Consider the following 18506-nt stretch of genomic DNA (forward strand, 5'->3'; position numbering starts at 1 on the left):
CCAAACCCCAAGCCAATGGAAGTTTATATTAAAACTGCAAGGAGAATTTAATCTGAGAACAACGGAATTTGTTGACATTCAAACTTTCAAATTAGATTTTTAAATCTGTGTTTAAGGGTTTCCAATTTTTTGGTTGTTTGTGTAATAAGGTGAATTCATTTTTTATTGTAAATGCACATCATTGACTTATTGCACCACTTCAACAATGTGTCTACTGGTACTATTGCCAGAATTGCATGTCAGGGTCCTTTGGTAACATAGGGTTGATGTAGTAGAAAATTCCTATCAAAGCTTGTCGATGTCCTGCACTTACACTCCTTTAGGGGCAAGAGATAGGCTGTGCTTGTAAGAAGTGTCTTTGAATAACAACAGTATAATTTGGCAGATCGCATCATGGTCAAGATGCTATGAGCCTACATGCTTTTCCTGATCCGCACTGGAACTCTCATCAACGCTCTCACACTGATGATCACATTCCAAGACAAGAAGCCCTGGCAACCTCTTACCTTTATCCTGGTCAACTTGGCTGTGGCTGGACTGGTCATATGCTGCTCATGAGCGCATAAAGACCCGCTACTGTATGAAGAAGCATTGTGAAGCTCTATGTTAGAAAACAAGAGTTACTGCAATTATGTAACGACAGTTCTATGAAGGCACCCCTTAGGGGCTACGCTCCTAATGGTATACATCCAACCATATATGCGGACTCCTGATCAGCGGACTGCTGATCAGCTGATCAGCCAATCAGGATGGAGCAGCAAAGCCATATGTAAGCCACCAGGGGCTTATATTATAAGCCCCGACAGCCCACTACTCCACTCCTGAATGTTCCAGGGTGCAGGCTAAAGCAGCCAAAGCTGGCGGTGAACGTAATGGACGCACACAGCGACCCTGGTAATCCATTGTGCCCCACTAAAAGGGTCAATTGGAAGCCCCACACACTGTATCTACAGGGAGAGTGTGAGACACCAAACATGGGCACACGTCAGAAACTGAGAGGCCCGTGAATAAATATTCCCTCAGTTTGCTCGTCCGGAACACTGAGCACTGACTGGGTAAGGGATCCTGCGGAAACTTCACACAAATCGTAATAGACAAATGGCGACGGCGGCGTCTTGGTCATCGCCGTTGCCATTTGTCTATTACGATCTGGACCTGATGAACCTTTCGCAGGTGCCCAGTAAATTCTGTGTCACTGGTCCATCTGACCGGTACCCTTCAACTGGAACTGGGTGCAAGGGTAATCCTTGAATGAGCTTTGTATGAATCCAATACTTGGCAAGAGAAAACCTTCCGTTGTGTCAGTTATCCTTTCTCTCTTTCTCTTTCCCAGGTGAAGGGAATGGCTACTTCATTCTTGGAGCTACAGCATGTGCAATGGAAGGATTCATGGTTACACTAGGAGGTATTTATGGATCACTGTCTTTATAATGGCAGCTTGCTTACAAATATTTCCAAGAACATAGTCCTTGGACGTATCCGCTTAATAGTAGAAGCTTCTGACTCCTGGCTCTTTTAAAGCTTATCAATAACCATCATCTGTCTTTCCATTTGATTACAGGAGAGGTTGCACTTTAGTCACTGGTCGTGCTGGCTGTTGAGAGATAAGTTGTCATCTGCAAACCAATGGGAAGCTTCAAGTTCACTGCAACTCATGCTGGAGCTGGAGTCACTTTTACCTGGATCATGGCTTTTTCATTTGCTGGACCCTCACTCTTTTTACTGGTCCAGGTATGATGGAATTATTATACACTCAAGCATTCAAATTCAGTGGATCAGACTACACTTTGGCTTCCAGCTTCAACAATGAATCTTACATTGTCTACATGTTTGCTGTCCACTTCCTTTTCCCAATTTTCTTCATCTTCTTCCCTTACGGAAGCCTTGTCCTAACAGTGAAAGCTGTAAATACATGTCTTTACATCCTTTTTATTCATTTTGAACAGACAATCAAAGTTTCCACATTTGTTATCGTTCAGATTAAGTATTACTAACCAGATGACAACCCATTTTTGGCAGCAGAAATTAGCATACACCCAGAAAACTAAGAAGGAAGTAACATGTATGTGCTCCCTGATGGTGATCTGCTTACTGGTGGCTTGGACCCCATATGCTGATCTTACTACCTGGATCTTCTTTAACAAGGGAGCTGGTTTCATCCGCTTTCCCCGCCCTGCCCATAAACAAGCAGGTTCCTACTCTGAATCATTCTGATGGCCACACTCCACACATTACCAGAGGTAACCATAGGTATGATCTTTTACTTCATGTACAGACCCCATGTTATTGTTTTTGACCTTCTATCCACTTCTCTCTCTCTTCTATCCACTTCTCTCAAACTTTCTGTCCTACAGATGGGAATTTGGGTAGCATGGGGTGGAGGCGGAGCATGGGAGACACATTTAAACATCATGGGGGGTGAGGTGGGACTCTAATTCTAAACTAAGAAGAAAGTGACATGTATGTGCTCCCTGATGGTGATCTGCTTACTGGTGGCTTGGACCCCATATGCTGATCTTACTACCTGGATCTTCTTTAACAAGGTAGCTGCTTTCATCCGCTTTCCCCGCCCTGTCCATAAGCAAGCAGGTTCCTACTCTGAATCATTCTGATGGCCACACTTCACACATTACCAGAGGTAACCATAGGTATGATCTTTTACTTCATGTACAGACCCCATGTTATTGTTTTTGACCTTCTATCCACTTCTCTCTCTCTTCTCTCCAATTCTCTCAAACTTTCTGTCCTACAGATGGGAATTTGGGTAGCATGGGGTGGAGGCGGAGCATGGGAGACACATTTAAACATCATGGGGGGTGAGGTGGGACTCTAATTCTAAACTAAGAAGAAAGTGACATGTATGTGCTCCCTGATGGTGATCTGCTTACTGGTGGCTTGGACCCCATATGCTGATCTTACTACCTGGATCTTCTTTAACAAGGTAGCTGCTTTCATCCGCTTTCCCCGCCCTGTCCATAAACAAGCAGGTTCCTACTCTGAATCATTCTGATGGCCACACTTCACACATTACCAGAGGTAACCATAGGTATGATCTTTTACTTCATGTACAGACCCCATGTTATTGTTTTTGACCTTCTATCCACTTCTCTCTCTCTTCTATCCACTTCTCTCAAACTTTCTGTCCTACAGATGGGAATTTGGGTAGCATGGGGTGGAGGCGGAGCATGGGAGACACATTTAAACATCATGGGGGGTGAGGTGGGACTCTAATTAGGTCATCACATGGGGTGGAGGCTGGGGGTATTTTTAAACAGCACGTGGGGTTGTAGTTTCTTGATGAATTTGATGTGTTGATGAAGAAGGAGAGACCGCTGACGCTGACTTGAGTAAAATAATAGATTTATTACAAAAGTACAGCATCAGACCAGACTTTCCTAGGACGTCCGGGAGAGAACCGAGCCAGGTGGATTCTCTGTCGAATGAGACATCACAGGTTATGTGGGTGGGGATATTTCTAAACATGTGGGGTGATTAAGAAACACATGTTTACATCCAAAAGACCTGTGGCAGTTTTTCCACCACACAAATGGCGTTTTCAGGGCACTCCGGCACAGAGACACAGATGACGGGGGGGTTGTTAACACCAGTTTATTGTAGAGAGAAGGCTAGGTGGCCATATTAGCCATAGGCAGATGGAACATGTTATGACACAGGGCTCCCATATCATTGGTGCGTGTGTGGATGGGGTTTTTAAACCTGCTGTTCGATAGCCCAACCACTCGCTAGCCCAACTGCTGGTGTGCGAACTGCTGTGTGCTGGCATTATACTGCTGTGTACTGGTGTTCACAGAAACCTGGCTGGACGCTATGGTGCCAGACTCTGCCGTTACTCCAGCTGGATTTTCCATCTACAGGCACGACAGAACCACAGAGTCAGGTAAACGCAGAAGTGGTGGGGTCTGCATTATGGTTAGCTCTCGCTGGGGTTCGGATATATCAGTACTTTCAAAACACTGCTCTCCGAACCTGGAGCTCTTAACTATGTTAGTCTGTCCCTTCTACCTCCCGCCGGAATTCAGCTCCGCTATAATCACGGCAGTCTACATAGGCGGATAAAACATGTACGTTAGAGGACCTTTACGGAGTAATCAATGGACTGGAGAACGCTCACCCTTAGGCAGCTTCTATTGTTTGTGGCAACTTCAATAGGGCTAATATGAGGAAAGTTTTGCCTAAATATCACCAGCATATCAACTTTCCTACCAGAGGTGATCAGACTCTCGACCATTGCTATTCACAACTACGGGACAGCTGCAAACCCCTCCCCCGCCCTGCCTTTGGTAAGTTGGATCAAACTTCCATTCTTCTCCTACCAACCTACAGACAACAATTAAAGCAAGGAAAACCGGTATGTCTAACAGTCCAATGCTGAATCCACTGCCACTCTCCAGGACTGTTTCGAAAACACGGACTGGCAGATGTACTGTGTTGCAGGTGATAGGGACATCGATGCATACACAGACTGTCTCAGCCTACATCTCCAAGTGCATTGACGACATCGCCCCGAGAGTCAAGGTCAGGACTTTCCCCAACCAGAAGCCCTGGGTTAACGGTGACGTCTGTGCTAAGCTCAGAGCTTGGTCCTCCGCCTATAGATCTGGGGACATGGAGGCCTTGAGGAAGTCCAGATATGACCTTCGGAAAGCCATCAGAGATGCAAAAAGAGCCTACAGGGACAAGCTGGAGTCGGACTACCACAGTTCCGACCCCAGAAGCATGTGGTGTGGACTGGGCACCATCACAGACCATGAAGGGAGAAACAGGAGTGATGCCCAGCCAGCCCCCTCTCTTCACGATGAGCTCAACACCTCACACGCATGGTTTGAGGCAAGCAACACCATCCCGGCTGCAAGGCTAGCGGAGGACCAGGATGACTGCACTCTCTTCCTGTCTACGGCTGACGTGAGGCCTCATGGCATTCCAGGCCATGTCCTCAGAGCGTGTGCCGACCAGCTGGCGGAGGTATTCACCTCCATATTCAACCTCTCCCTGATCCAGTCTACAGTCCCCACTTGCTTCAAACAGACAACCATTGTCCCGGTACCAAAGAAACAACCCATCACCTGCCTCAATGACCATGCTCTGTAGCACAGACCTCTACCATCATGAAGTGCTTCGAGTGGCTAGTCAGAACCCACATCTGCTCCTCCCTTCCTGACACCCTGGACCCCCTTCAAATTGCATATCGCCCGAACAGATCTATGGATGACACCATCACCCTGGCAGTGCACACCACCCTCTCCCACCTGGACAAGAGCAACACATACGTGAGGATACTGTTTGTAGATTACAGCTAGGCATTCAACACAATTGTGCCCGCTAAGCTTCTCCCCAAGCTCGGGATCCTGGGTCTTAACACCTCCCTCTGTAACTGGATCCTGGACTTTCTGATGGGCAGACCCCAGGTGGTGAGAATGGGAAATCTCTCCTCCTCTGCACTGACCCGGAGCCCCGCAGCGCTGCGTACTCAGTCCCCTCCTGTACCCCCTGTTCACACATGACTGTGTGGCCACGCACAGCACCAACACCATCCTGAAGTTTGCGGACGACACCACCATCCTAAGTCTCATCTCAAACAACGATGAGTCCTCCTACAGAGAGGAGGTCAGCGTCTTGGCAACATGGTGCCAGGATAACAACCTCTCTCTCAACGGCTGAAAGACTAAAGAGATGATCGTGGACTACTGTAAACAAAAGCACGCCCCCATCCACATAGATGGAGCTGAAGTGGAGAGAGTTTCCTGCTTCAAGTTCCTCGGTGTGTCCATCAGTGATGACCTCTTCTGGTCTGCAAAAAAATCTGGCCAAAAGCGCTATTCTTCCTGAGGAGACTGAAGAAGTTTGGCATGTCTGTCAGGACTCACCAGCTTCTACCGATGCACCATTGAGAGCATTCTCACTGGCTGCGTCACCCCCTGGTATGGTAGGTGCTCCGCTGCTGATCGCAAGGCGCTCCAGAGGGTGGTGAAGACAGCGGAGCGCATCATTGGCTGCCACCGCCCCTCTGTGCAAGGCATCTACCGCACACGATGCCTTAGGAAAGCATGGAAAATCATAGGACTACAGCCACCCAGGCTACGGACTGTTCACGCTGCTGCGCCTGGTAAACATTACCGGAGCATCCAGGCACGGACTACCAGACTCACAAACAGTTTTTACCCTCAGGCCATCAGGCTTCTCAACCTGCAACATCTGTAGTCACCTATGTAAATTAAATGTACATCACCACAACTACATGTACATATCCACCGGCACACACACTTTATATTTATATCCATATCTTGTGCAAAAGACTGACCTATTTCTGTTGGAACTGCTACAGTGTTCCAATTATTTTAGTTTCCGTTTTAGCATTATTTTTCTTATTTTCATTTCATGTACATACACTGTGACCTCTTGCCCGTATTTGTAGCATCGACTCTTACTTTTATATTTTTTCCTCCTCTTGTTTTATTTAAAAAAAAAAAAATGTCCTCCTTATAGTTGCCTTATTACTTTATCTTTTTATGCCCACTACACAGTTGTTGTCTGTCATGCCCCAAGAATTTAATTGTACCGAATGACCTTGTGTTGTACTGTACACTTGACAAATAAAACACTTTGAACTTTGAACCAACGAGCGTCAGGTGTGGCTGCTTAGGCCATCCCATCCAGCACATACCCCCAACACCAAACTGAGGCCAGGAAGAATTCCTGGCCGAAGTCTACTCACCCCACCCCCCAAGCAGAGCACAAAATGAAAAAAAAAAAAAGTTTGAAACAGACTGACAGAGTGCTGCTATACCTGAAATCATAAAAACACCGGACTCTGAACAGGGTTCCCATACCTTATACAAACAAATGTCCAAAAATAATTAACATGTCTATGAGTTCCCCGGAGCCGCACGGTCGACCGACCTCCTTCCACCATGGCGCAGACAGACTGCCACCTCCTCCCTTCCAGAGCGTGGGGCCTCGGGCTGCTGCGCTGACTGGTGGCTGCGTGGCCGGACTTGGCTGCTGCGGGGGCTGCTTGGAGGGGTAGCCTGGCTGCTGGGCTGCTGGATGGTCCTGGCGATGCCTGCTAGGCGGAGCTAGCTGCCAGCGGTTACCTGTGGTGGTTGCTGCGCTGCTTCTCTCCCGGTCCTCCGCCGGACCTCCTAGGTGCTGCTGCTGCCAGTCGGGAGAGGATTAGTGCTGGGGCCGCGCATTGAACCACTAGTGGCTTCAGAGCGTCTTCGGGGGACCCTTCTGTGTTCCTTCCCCATGCTGGAGAGTGCCTGCTCAGGCGCCAGTTTCGCCACCACACACCACTCAAGTGACGTTTTCAGGGCCCTCCCGCCCAGAGACAGACGATGGGGGGTTGTTAACACCAGTATATTGTAGCGAGAATGCTAGGTAGAATAAGCCGGGCGCAGTTGGAACATGTCATGACATAGGGCTCCCATATCATATGTGCGTGTGTGGATGGGGTTTTTAAACCTGCCGCTCGCTCGCCCAACCAACGAGCCAAACGACCCAAACGCACGACACGGGGAGCCAGGACGCAGGCAAAGGATGTTTATTACCCCGGACGGTGGAGCTGGCCGGGGGGACCCGGTCAGGTAGGGATGGAGCCAGACTGGGCAGGGATGATGATGACCAGGTGGAGGGGTCCAGGATCCGGGTGGGGAGATGGGGAACCAGGCTGGATGGACGGGCAGCCTTGGTCGACGAGCGGAGACAAGCCGGTAAACCGGGCTGGCTGGACTTGGACAGACAGACTGGGTCGACGAGAGGAGACAAGCAGGTAAGGGGAACACGAGACAACGAGACATAAACTAGGAACTAGAAACAAGCACTAGGAGCTCGAAGCAAGCACTAGGAGCTAGGAGCTAGGAACTTGGAACTTGGAACTTGGAACTTGGAACTTGGAACTTAGCCAGTAGCTGTACAACTCGGGTAAGCCTTCCAAGTTCCTAGTACACTATTCTCTCTCTTTGATGAATGAACAAGGTACTGCTGTGGAGAATTCTAATATACTTTGTTGTGTGCTGGATGGTTCTACCAATTTCAAAATGTGTATATATTTTATGAATAAGACAATATAAGTAAAAAATAATAAATACATGCACAAAAAAAATTGTGTGTGTAAAAATCTTGTGTCTAAATCTAACAAAATGTAAAATTTATGTTTGATTTTATAGTGCCGTTTGGTCCTGCCTGGTGGCTAATCCCAATTTTAAAAACTAAATGAAGATAAGACAGAAATGTTTTTGGTCGGCCCCAAAGCCAAAAAGGAGGAACTCTCTGCAAGATTTGAGGCAAGCTAAATCCCTGAGTCAAATCAGAAGTAACAAGCCTGGGTGTTATTCTAGATTCTGATTTTTTTTTAATTTTATCCACAATGGCATTTCATTCAATATTCCATTCATTAAATATGTTAACAATACACCCACTAATGCACAAAACTTGGACACATCCTCAGTGTTGTTTCCTGGATTCACTGGGTGTTTCGGGTCTTACAACAGACACCCTCCTCCAGGCGACCCAACCGGGGTGATCAAATCCCGGCCTGTGTACAAGTGGCATGCTACACCCACTGCACCCACTGCTCTCCCCTTTTCAACCAGAGCCATCTGGAGGCTTTTTCTGCTGCCTCCACGTTGTTGCCTATGGCCTTTCTCCGGTTGGCACCTGTTATGCCTAGTGTGCCGTAGGCTTTGCTCAGGGAGTGGCTCGCGAATCCCCGACTGCCCACCTCCACTGGCATGCACCTGGTCTTCCAGCCGTTCCTCCGACAGTCCTCCACCAGCTCCTGGTACTTCTCCCTCTTTCTTTCTTAGCCTCCTCCATCCTTTCCTCCCAGGGAACCGTCAGCTCCAGCAAGAAAAGTTGTTTTGTGGCCTCTGAGACCAAGATGATGTCCGGTCTCAATCTGGACTGGGTGATGTGCGGTGGAATTTTCAGCTGCCTCTCCAGGTCAACTGTCATCACCCAGTCTCGGGCCGTGGAGAGCAAACCAGCAGGGCAGTTCTTTGGTGGTCTTTTGGTTCTTTTCAGGCCTTTGTCCTTCCTTGACAAAGTGGATGGCCTTGGCTCTGGCTTGGGTGTATCGGCTGCCCTTGATCCCCTTGCTGATTTCTTCAGCGATGGATTTGACGACCTGGTCATGCCTCCATCGATACCGACCCTCACCTAGCGCCTTGGAGCAGCTGCTCAGGATGTGTTCCAGTGTCCCTGTTTTGGAACACAGGGGACATACACGTGTTTCTTTTTTGCACCATATGCACAGGTTGGATGGGCTTGGGAGGACATCATAGATCAAGGATCAAGGATCAAGAACCCCTGGATCAAGAACTTGATCCTCTGGGGGTTCCACTGCCAGATATCCTTCCAGGTGACACTCCGCTCCATTGCCTGCTCCCACTTCATCCAGGCGCCTTGCTGCTGCATGGCCACTGCCATGCTGGCTTGCTCTTCCTCGACTGAAGTTCGCACCTCCTCCTGCACCAACCTCTGCCTCTCCCTTCCGCTGGCACAGTCATATCGGGTTGCTGTAAGGCTCCCGTGTTCCCGTGCCCGTGCCACAATGAACTCCTCCCTGACTGAGCTGAAGGGGAGCCTGAGCTTATTGGTGTTCCCATACAGCCCAATGTTGCTCAGGCTGCGTGGCAATCCCAGCCATCTACGTAGATAACTGCTCACCTTTTGCTCAAAGCCTTCCACCACAGTCATGGGGACCTCGTAGATGAGCAGAGGCCAGAGGATTCTTGGGAGTATTCCATGATGGTAAACCCAGGCCCTGAATCTTCCAGGGAGTCCTGACTTGTCCACTGTTCTTAACCAGCCCTCCAGGTCAGCACTGGTTGCCTTGATGGAATCTCTGTCGTTCAGGCTACAGTTGAAGACCTTTCCAAGACTCTTCACCGGCTTCTCAGTGACTGATGGAATCTGATGTACTCCCAGCATGAAGCGGAATTTGTCTATGACCTTCCCCTTCTTTAGAACCAAGGACCTTGACTTTGCAGGTTTGAAGCTCATACGTGCCCACGCCATGATGCGCTCCAACCCCTGGAGGATCCACCTGGCTCCTGGTAGAGCTGTTGTTGTCACTGTGAAGTCATCCATGAAGGCTCTGATGGGAGGTTGCCTTACTCCGGACTTGCTGAGGGGGCCTCTGCATTCTGGTTCCGCTGCCTTGACCAGCATGTTCATTGCCAGTGCGAAGAGGGTCACTGAGATTGTGCATCCAGTGATTATGCCCACTTCCAGCTGGTGCCAGTCAGATGTCGTGTGGCCAGGGGAGACTCTCAAACTGAACCTGCTGTAGTAGTCCAGGATGAGGTGTTTCACCTTCTGGGGAACATTGTGTTTCTCCAGTGCGACCTCCACCAGCTTGTGGGGTATCGAGCCATAGGCGTTGGAAAGATCCAGCCATAGCACAGCCAGTCCCCCCCGCCTTCTCTTGCCTCCTTGACGAGCTGGGTTACCACGCCTGTGTGTTCCAGGCAGCCAGGAACTCCTGGTATTCCACCCTTCTGCACTGACGTGTCGATGTACCTGTTGCTCAACAGGAAGTTGGAGAGTCTCTTGGCTACGATGCTGAAGAAGATTTTGCTCTCCACACTGAGCAAGGAGATGACACGAAACTGGTCGATATTCTCAGACTTCTCATCTTTCGGTATGTACACTCCCTCAGCATACCTCCATGACTGGGCAATCTTCCCTGTTCTCCAGATCACCTTCAGGGCCCTCCAAAGCTGATGCCGTAGCTTCGGGCAGTTCTTATACACCTTATACGGCACTCCGCTTGGGCCTGGTGCTGAGCTTGATCTTGCACTCTGCACCACTTCCTCCACTTCACTTAGGCAGGGCTCCTTCAGGTTGAAGTCCACTGAAGGCTCTGGTGGTGTTGTCAGTGCTTCGCATGGACCTAGCGGTTGTTCTCTGATCGGGTCACTGTACGTGGCCTTGATGTGGTTGTTAATGATTTCCTTGGAGCAGGTGAGGCGGCCAGTCCTCTTTTGACCAAGAAGCTGCTTGGTCAACTTGAAGGGATTGGCCAGGAAAGCAGCCCGCTTCCTGTCTCTCTCTTTCCGCCTCTTCCTATGGAACTCTGCCCTCCGCAGGGTCAAGAGTTGCTTCTTTAGAACTGCTCTCAGGTCCGCTAGGCCAGCTCTCTCAACGTCCCCTGCTGTCTTGTACTGCCTCTTTAGCAGCTTGAGCTTTTCCCTGAGGCTCTAGATTTTCCTCGCTCTGTGTTCGGCGCATAGGCCGAAGGCATGTGCTTGGGTGCCTCGGTTCCAAATCGCTCAGCCGCGATGTTCACTATGAGGGTGGTCATCGTTTTCAGCCGACGGTCCACATCCCCCTTGCCTGTCGCTTCCAGGACCCGATCTACATCCTCATCAAACTGCTGCCACTCAGTTCTCTTCGAGGATTGGGGCCCCTGGATCCTGGCTGAAGGTGCGCAGCCAGTTGTTATAGCTTGCTGGCTTTGTAGGCTCTGTGGGTTGTTGGGAGATGATTCTGTTTCTTGGGGGCTTAGGGTGGCATGTGAGCTGTTGGCAGCGGGTGCAGGCGACACTAGGAGGCTCTGGGCACTGTGGGTTGCCTCCAGGCCTGGCTCCTCCTGCGTCTGACCAGAAGAGACTTCTGTGCGTTGTGTCGTCGTTGCCGCTGCCAAACACTTCATTCTGCCTTGATGTATCTTTAAACCCTTCTGATTCTTGCAGGTTTTACCGCAGATGCACTGTACTGTCTTCGTCGTTGTTCCATTGTCCTGGGTTGTCGTTCTTAGATCCGTCCTGTTGGGGTGCTCATCCTCCCCCCCTCTCGGGCACCTTTGGGGGTGTCTTTCCTTTGTCGTGTCTGTAGTAATAACAATTTGTAATATCAATTTGATGTAAAAACAAATAATACTATACTATTACACACTCACACAAACACTCACGAACCAAAACTCAAAGTGGATAAAGGTACTGGGTGTCATTTTAACTACAATTTTAAACAATTTACCGGCAGAACATTTCTAAATGCCACAACATCAATCAAACAAAACAAACAAAAAAAAACAAAAAACTGAAAATGCCAAAAAGATAAATCAAATGAAAATCCAATAACCCAACAAGACAGAGAAATGACAGACCTTATCAAAAAATAAACAAATACTTTGTCAAACAAATTTTGTTCAATCGCATCTTAATCCATAAAAAACAGCTTGAGCTGTCCTAATACTCATATTGTGCAGGGGGGTTATCAACACAAGGTTACATTCAGCTTCATCTAGTAGTAACTATTTTTACTTTTTTCCGAACTATTTTTTTCAAATTCTATCCAAGTGCTTGATATACAGAAAAATAATCAACTTTTAAAACAACAGTGATTGGAGAAAAAATCTCAATAAGAGTTAAACCTTTTACTTGGCTGCAGATCTATCAATTTTCGCTGCCCCTCTCGGTATTTCATCGTTTATTTTTATGTTTATTAGGCCTGTTGATTGATTAAAAAATAAAAAGCTAATGTGTTGCAGAATTTGCTGTGATTAATTGCGAGTAATTACTTTTTTTTAGAGAGACTGAAGTTTGTAATGTATGTAAAAACGCAGAATTAATGTAGAATCAACACAAAGGAACTATATTTTTATTCAAATACTATTGTTTAAAATCATATTTTTCACTTTAAACAAATTATCTCATGCAAGCTACAGATTTCCAGTAAAACAATCAAGGCCATTAAAATTGACTGTCAGCTTGAAAGGAATATTTCTTATATTCATAAGAGAAAATAACAACAAAACCCAGGCTTATATGTTAAAATGCCAGTTGAATTTAGATGGTCATCATTTATTATATTCATAAATGATAATTAAGGTATTAAGCTATTAATATGTTTTCATCAATCGTTTTAGAATATGTCCATTGCAAGTTTTTCTTCATTTAATAATAAAACCACAAATAATTTATAACAAAAGGGGACACAAGAGAGACTGATAGAGTGGCCCAGTTATGCACGGTGCTGTTTTAGTTTCATTCAATAACTCAATTGTGTACAATAAAATATAAATCTCAAATAATACCACAATGTTTTTATGTGTTTGAAATAACATTTTGGACGATAGCCAATTTTTCATATATCCAATGAACACAGCATCACTTCGTTTTCTGAGCTCCTTTGAATGCAACATATCACTCCCTGCTTTGAGCGTGCAAGAGAGAGAGAGATGGATCGAATCTCTTTGACGGATAAAATAATAATAATAAAAATGCTATACATAAAAAAACAACAGAATGCCGATCTTTAGGCTCGCTGGAGGGGCAACTTAAGCCTGCAATACGCTTGGGGAAACTGGCTTAAATTGCGGTAATTTTTTAAGGAATATTTAAAATTAATTATAAAATCAATGCGTTGGTTTTGACAGCACAATTTTTTTATCCAATTTGTATTCCTATTTGTATTTATATTTTAATCTTTACTTTTATTTAATCTTTCTACATTTATGCCCAGCACAGTAACTGGAGTTTGCAGAAAAGCATTTCACTACATGTTGTACTTTTGATAATGTGTATATGATAATAAATATAACAATGTAATACATCTATATATCTAAATTATAATGTAATATACGTATAAATATACCAATAGAAAATGCTCAGGGTTACTTTTCTGCCGGATGGGAACAACTAGAGTCCCTATGGGATATATTTGCAATGGCTGGTGTCTAATGACTGTTGGAATGGGGTGGTCGTCATGGTCTATGTCCAGGACCGTACCGTGGTTTGCAATGGCGCCGATTTTGAGGCTTGTGACTATGTGGCTGGTTTTGACAATAACTCAGTTATTTTTTCTCTAAGCTGTGGGTAAAAGACACATAGCTCCCTTTGAGGCGGACTAAGTCACACACACACACACACACAGGGGAATTGACGTCACCACCACACATAAACTATACGGCAACTATATTGCTCTCGCTCTCAGCGTTGACACTCCCTAATCTCCTTCACTCACAGTGCTCACGGCAGAGCAAACCAACACAACAATGTTTCAAACTCTTTTATTGCTCTAGTTCACAAACTTCTGTTTACCCTTAGCGCTTTCACCACAACCATATATTTAACTCAAACTACAATTCTCTGATTAGCTCAACAATTTTCTGGGGCCCCCACAATCCAATGTCCGTTATATTTCTTAGTTGTTATTGATCACAACATACACAATCAATCGCAGTTTGGTACCATAAACATTTCTTAATGACAGCTGTTTCCACACAATTTACTGCTTGGCCTTCTATCACCGACGCTAGAGGGACACAGACTAAGGCCTCCTAGCCTTTGACTTACACGAATGGCAACGTGGCCCCAGGTTCTGGTTGTTCATCCACTATACCAATAGTAGTAACAATTCTATCTTTAACACTACTGTCCTTTATAATTGTTGGCTTCTCCTGACCAGCGTTGGATCACAATGGTTTTCTGCTAAGGTGCCCGTTTTCTATTAATTATTGTCTTTTTTAATTAAATCCACAGTCGTTTTATCAAAAACCATTTATCTTGTCATCAATTATGAATAACAAATTTGACAATCTGAACAAATTCAGAATTTAGGTTTGTACAGGAGGCACATGATCCCCAAAACAACACACAGTCAACAGCTCCTGACAGTCAAATGTTTCTAAAACAGATTATTATGAAAAAGGCTCTGCTCACGGATTTTTCCTAGTTTTGTCACTGGTTGACCAGACCGAAGACCAATGTGTGTCCGAGGATGGCGGCACCTCCTGGCTTAGCTCGCCAGATGACGGCCTGTAATTTACTGCCTATATGACTGAGGAAAGAACAAACAAAGTCAGTAAAGTTTGTATAGCAACAGGTAGAGCAATGGTGCACTCTGGTCTGATACCAAGGTATGAGCCATGAGACGCGGTTCTGTCTTTACTTTAATTGACCCCCCTCGAGTGGAAAACTACTGGAAGGATGGCACACAGAATGAGTGAAAAGTACAGAGTTGTACAATATCGAACCGAAAGTTACAGAGTTGCAGACATCGAGAGGGAGAGCGAGAGAGAGAGAGAGAGAGAGAGAGAGAGAGAGAGGGGGGATGGACAGAGAGGGGGAGATGGAGAGGGAGAGGGGGAGAGAGAGAGAGAGAGAGAGAGGGACAGGGAGGGGGAGAAGTTTAACTGAAGTTTACTCCACAATTCAGTACTACATCGTTCACAGTCTTTTCACGTGTTTTCAGCAACTACTTTCTAATCTGATCTTGCTTTACCACAGTACTGGCTATCACCGTCTTGAAAAGTAATGGTGGCTAATTGGTTTGTACTGGATAATGTAAAGTATATGAACGGGCGTAATCCTTCTTCCGTCTACCCTTAGAAATTATTATTTCCCTACAATAGATAGTCAGTATGCAGGAGTTAGCATTGGGTGCATTAAAAAAAAAATAATAATAAAAAATAATAATAATAATAAATATAAATATATATACACATACAGTATATTTATTTATATATACAGTATATTTGTGTGTGTGGTTCATTGGCTGTTGTTCTATTAATATAAATATTTTTTTAAATATACCTCCTTTATGGGGTTTCAGTTGAAGGTAATATGGCGAATCATTTCAATGTATTATCTCTATAAGAAGGTGAATATGGAGTTGTGTTGTTCATATAATGAGAAGTAGCACACTTGGAGAAAATAATGGAAGATGACAAAGAAATGTATGCATGCATTTATTTACCAATGTCTAGCTTTAAAAAAATGTTTACAATCCATGATGACAAAGTCCAACAAATGATAGCTGTTTTTGTCACAACAAAAAAATATAAATTTTTATCTTTCTGAAGGTATGATACAGTATATAGTATGATTACACACTCAGTACAAACCTTTGTCCTCATCAACTTAGCAATTTCCAGATATTAAACTCCTGCGTTATGAATAACCCTCTCTCAGAACGTGTGACATTAGTGCCAATTCACATGCACACACCTTACATCCACTGTACCAATTTCACAATACCATCCAAACACACAGCAACATCCTCAGATAACAGCAAGAATTCAAATAACAGGGCAAATGCAGTTCATGAGTTTACTCTTGGAGCCATTGGTTTCCAGAGTGATTTTCCTGGTTCCATTTTCTCAGAGAAGGTCAAATCTATTGAGTTCATGTGGATAGTTATTCCAAATTAAGTGGTACACATAAAGGAGAATGTCCAGAGATATGAAAAGGTCTCTATGGTTAGGAAACAGGGACCGCTCATGATGAAATTTGTATTTCATATGCCCGTTCACTTGTAGGAAAAAAAACTTTAATCAGCGAAGAGTTGTGTAGAAATAAAAACTGGGAAGGAAGTAGATTTTCCAGAGGTGTGAAAATGGTTTTATCCTGCTGTGGACACAGAGGAGACTTCTGTCTTGCTGGCAGACACTGAGCTCTCATCCTCCACCATGCCACCCATTCCAATGGTGCTCAGCATGCAGTTACGGAACTGGAAATAAGAAGACATAGAAGATGAAGATATAATGTGAGGAGGAGGTTTGGGAAAACAAATGAAAATAAAGTTTAGTTATTGTATTGAACTGACCTGCTTGTTCAACAGTACATAGATGATAGCGTTGTACAGAGCTGAACTCTTTGCAAAGAAGGCAGGGATGGCCATGGACACAGCGGTGAAAGAAATTCCCTTATTCATGAAGATCCAGGCAGCCAAAGAGGCGTATGGGGTCCAAGCCACCAGGAAGCCAAAGACCATGAGGATGCACATACGTGTCACTTCCTTCTCAGCTTTCTGAGTGGATGCTGACTCCTGCTGCTGGGCTGCTGCCTAAAATGGGTTGAGAAGGCAGGATAATTAGACTTCTGCAGGATTTCTCAGGCTACAGTGCATTACATGTTGTGTGACAGCAATTTGTTGTGTGTCCATATGAAATATTAGTGTTGAATAAATATCAATAGATTGTTGTGGAAACAAAACTGCAAATCATGGGTATTTAATGTTTCTGTGAAGTAGCAGAAGTAGGAACAACAGACTTACAGCTTTGACTGTCAGCACAAGACTTCCATAGGTAAAGAAGATGATGAAGACTGGAAAACCAAAGTGGCAGACGAACATGTAGATGACATATGATTCGTTGTTATAGCCGGGGGCCAGAGTGTAGTAGTCTGGTCCGCAGGAGCACTGCATGCCCTCAGGAATGTACCTTTACAATAAAAAACATTAAAGATACATTAAGATTCTTGTTGATCTTGCATTATCATGCTGTTATGTAATATCAAGCTAATATTATTTAGTTATATGTTTAGATGCTTATACTGTATGTTTAAGTTCTATTTTTTAATATTTTTTCCTCAGGTTAAGAACATCAATGCCTATTAAGTACCTGGACCATCCCAAAAGTGGGGGAACAGCACTAATTATGGCCATGACCATGGCTTGTGTTGCCAGTGAGTGTTTAATAAGACTATCATACCTGGACCAGCCTAGGAGTGGGGGTGCGGCACATGCTAAAGCCATGATCCAGGTGAAACCGACTCCAACTCCAGCATGAGTTGCAGTGAACTTGAAGCTTCCCATGGGTTTGCAGACAACAATGTATCTCTCAACAGCCAACACGACCAGTGACCAAAGCGCAACCTCTCCTGTAATCAAATGGAAAGACAAATGATGGTTATTGATAAGCTTGAGAGCCAGGAGTCAGAAGCTTCCACAATTAAGCTGATTCGTCCAAGGACTATGTTCTTGGAAATATTTGTAAGCAAGCTGCCATTATAAAGACAGTGATCCATAAATACCTCCTAGTGTAGCCATGAATCCTTCCGCTGCACATGCTGTAGCTCCAAGAACGAAGTAGCCGCTAAGAGCAGATGTGATGGTGATGGTGAATCCAAAGCAGCACATGATCAGTCCAGCCACAGCCAGGTTGACCAGGATGAAGTTGAGAGGTTGCCGGAGCTTCTTGTTTTGGATTGTGACCAGCAGTGTGAGAGCGTTGATGGGAGTTCCAGTGCAGATCAGAAAAAACATATAGGCTGCTAGCATCTTGAACATGATGGGATCCGCCAAATAATACTGTGGATATTCAAAGGGACTTCTTACAAGCCCAGTCCTGTTGGACATGGGGATGTAGAAGTTTTTTCCCTCTGTGCCATTAGGCTCGTTATTTCCACCTTCCCACCCCATTCCAGTAGTGTTGTCTGAGGATGTCAGTCTTGTAGGTCTACTCCACAAGTACAGCAGAATTACAACCGGGGGAGTGAGAATTTATACCTTTCTAATGCCGTTAATTGGCAAAAGTTGATTACGGGAGGATTGTGAGATAGAAAGCAGTTTAATACAGGTCGATAATTGCTCTCAACAGTAGGTAGGCCATGGCCATGGAGCCATTTGCTCTACTTTCTGGTGTTGAAGGAATTAACTTAATCCTGATTAAGAATCAGAATGTATTCATATGAATGTAATCATTATTCTGCAACTTATTAAAAGAAAACATCACAGAATTCTCATCATCGTTGTTTGTC

General features: G+C 45.3%; 1 protein-coding gene and 1 pseudogene across 2 annotated transcripts; one reads left to right on the plus strand and one right to left on the minus strand.

The window, feature by feature from the left end:
- Positions 1-205: 205 nt before the first annotated feature.
- Positions 206-9181, plus strand: LOC307230552 (green-sensitive opsin-like; annotated as a pseudogene). The gene is made up of 7 exons: positions 206-217; positions 337-578; positions 1334-1405; positions 1562-1904; positions 1999-2152; positions 3812-3898; positions 8826-9181. The product of its transcript is annotated as a green-sensitive opsin-like (transcript).
- A 7187-nt stretch (positions 9182-16368) lies between these two features.
- On the minus strand, positions 16369-18168 carry LOC307230553 (green-sensitive opsin-like; the record flags this gene model as incomplete). The annotated part of the gene is made up of 5 exons (XM_080000989.1): positions 16369-16476; positions 16573-16812; positions 17023-17188; positions 17459-17627; positions 17781-18168. 5 exons carry the CDS (start codon positions 18166-18168, stop codon positions 16369-16371), a joined length of 1071 nt encoding a protein of 356 aa, XP_079857115.1.
- Positions 18169-18506: the final 338 nt, after the last annotated feature.

The sequence above is a fragment of the Zeus faber genome, assembly GCF_960531495.2.
Source record: "Zeus faber genome assembly, chromosome: 5".
NCBI classification, from domain to species: Eukaryota; Metazoa; Chordata; class Actinopteri; order Zeiformes; family Zeidae; genus Zeus; species Zeus faber.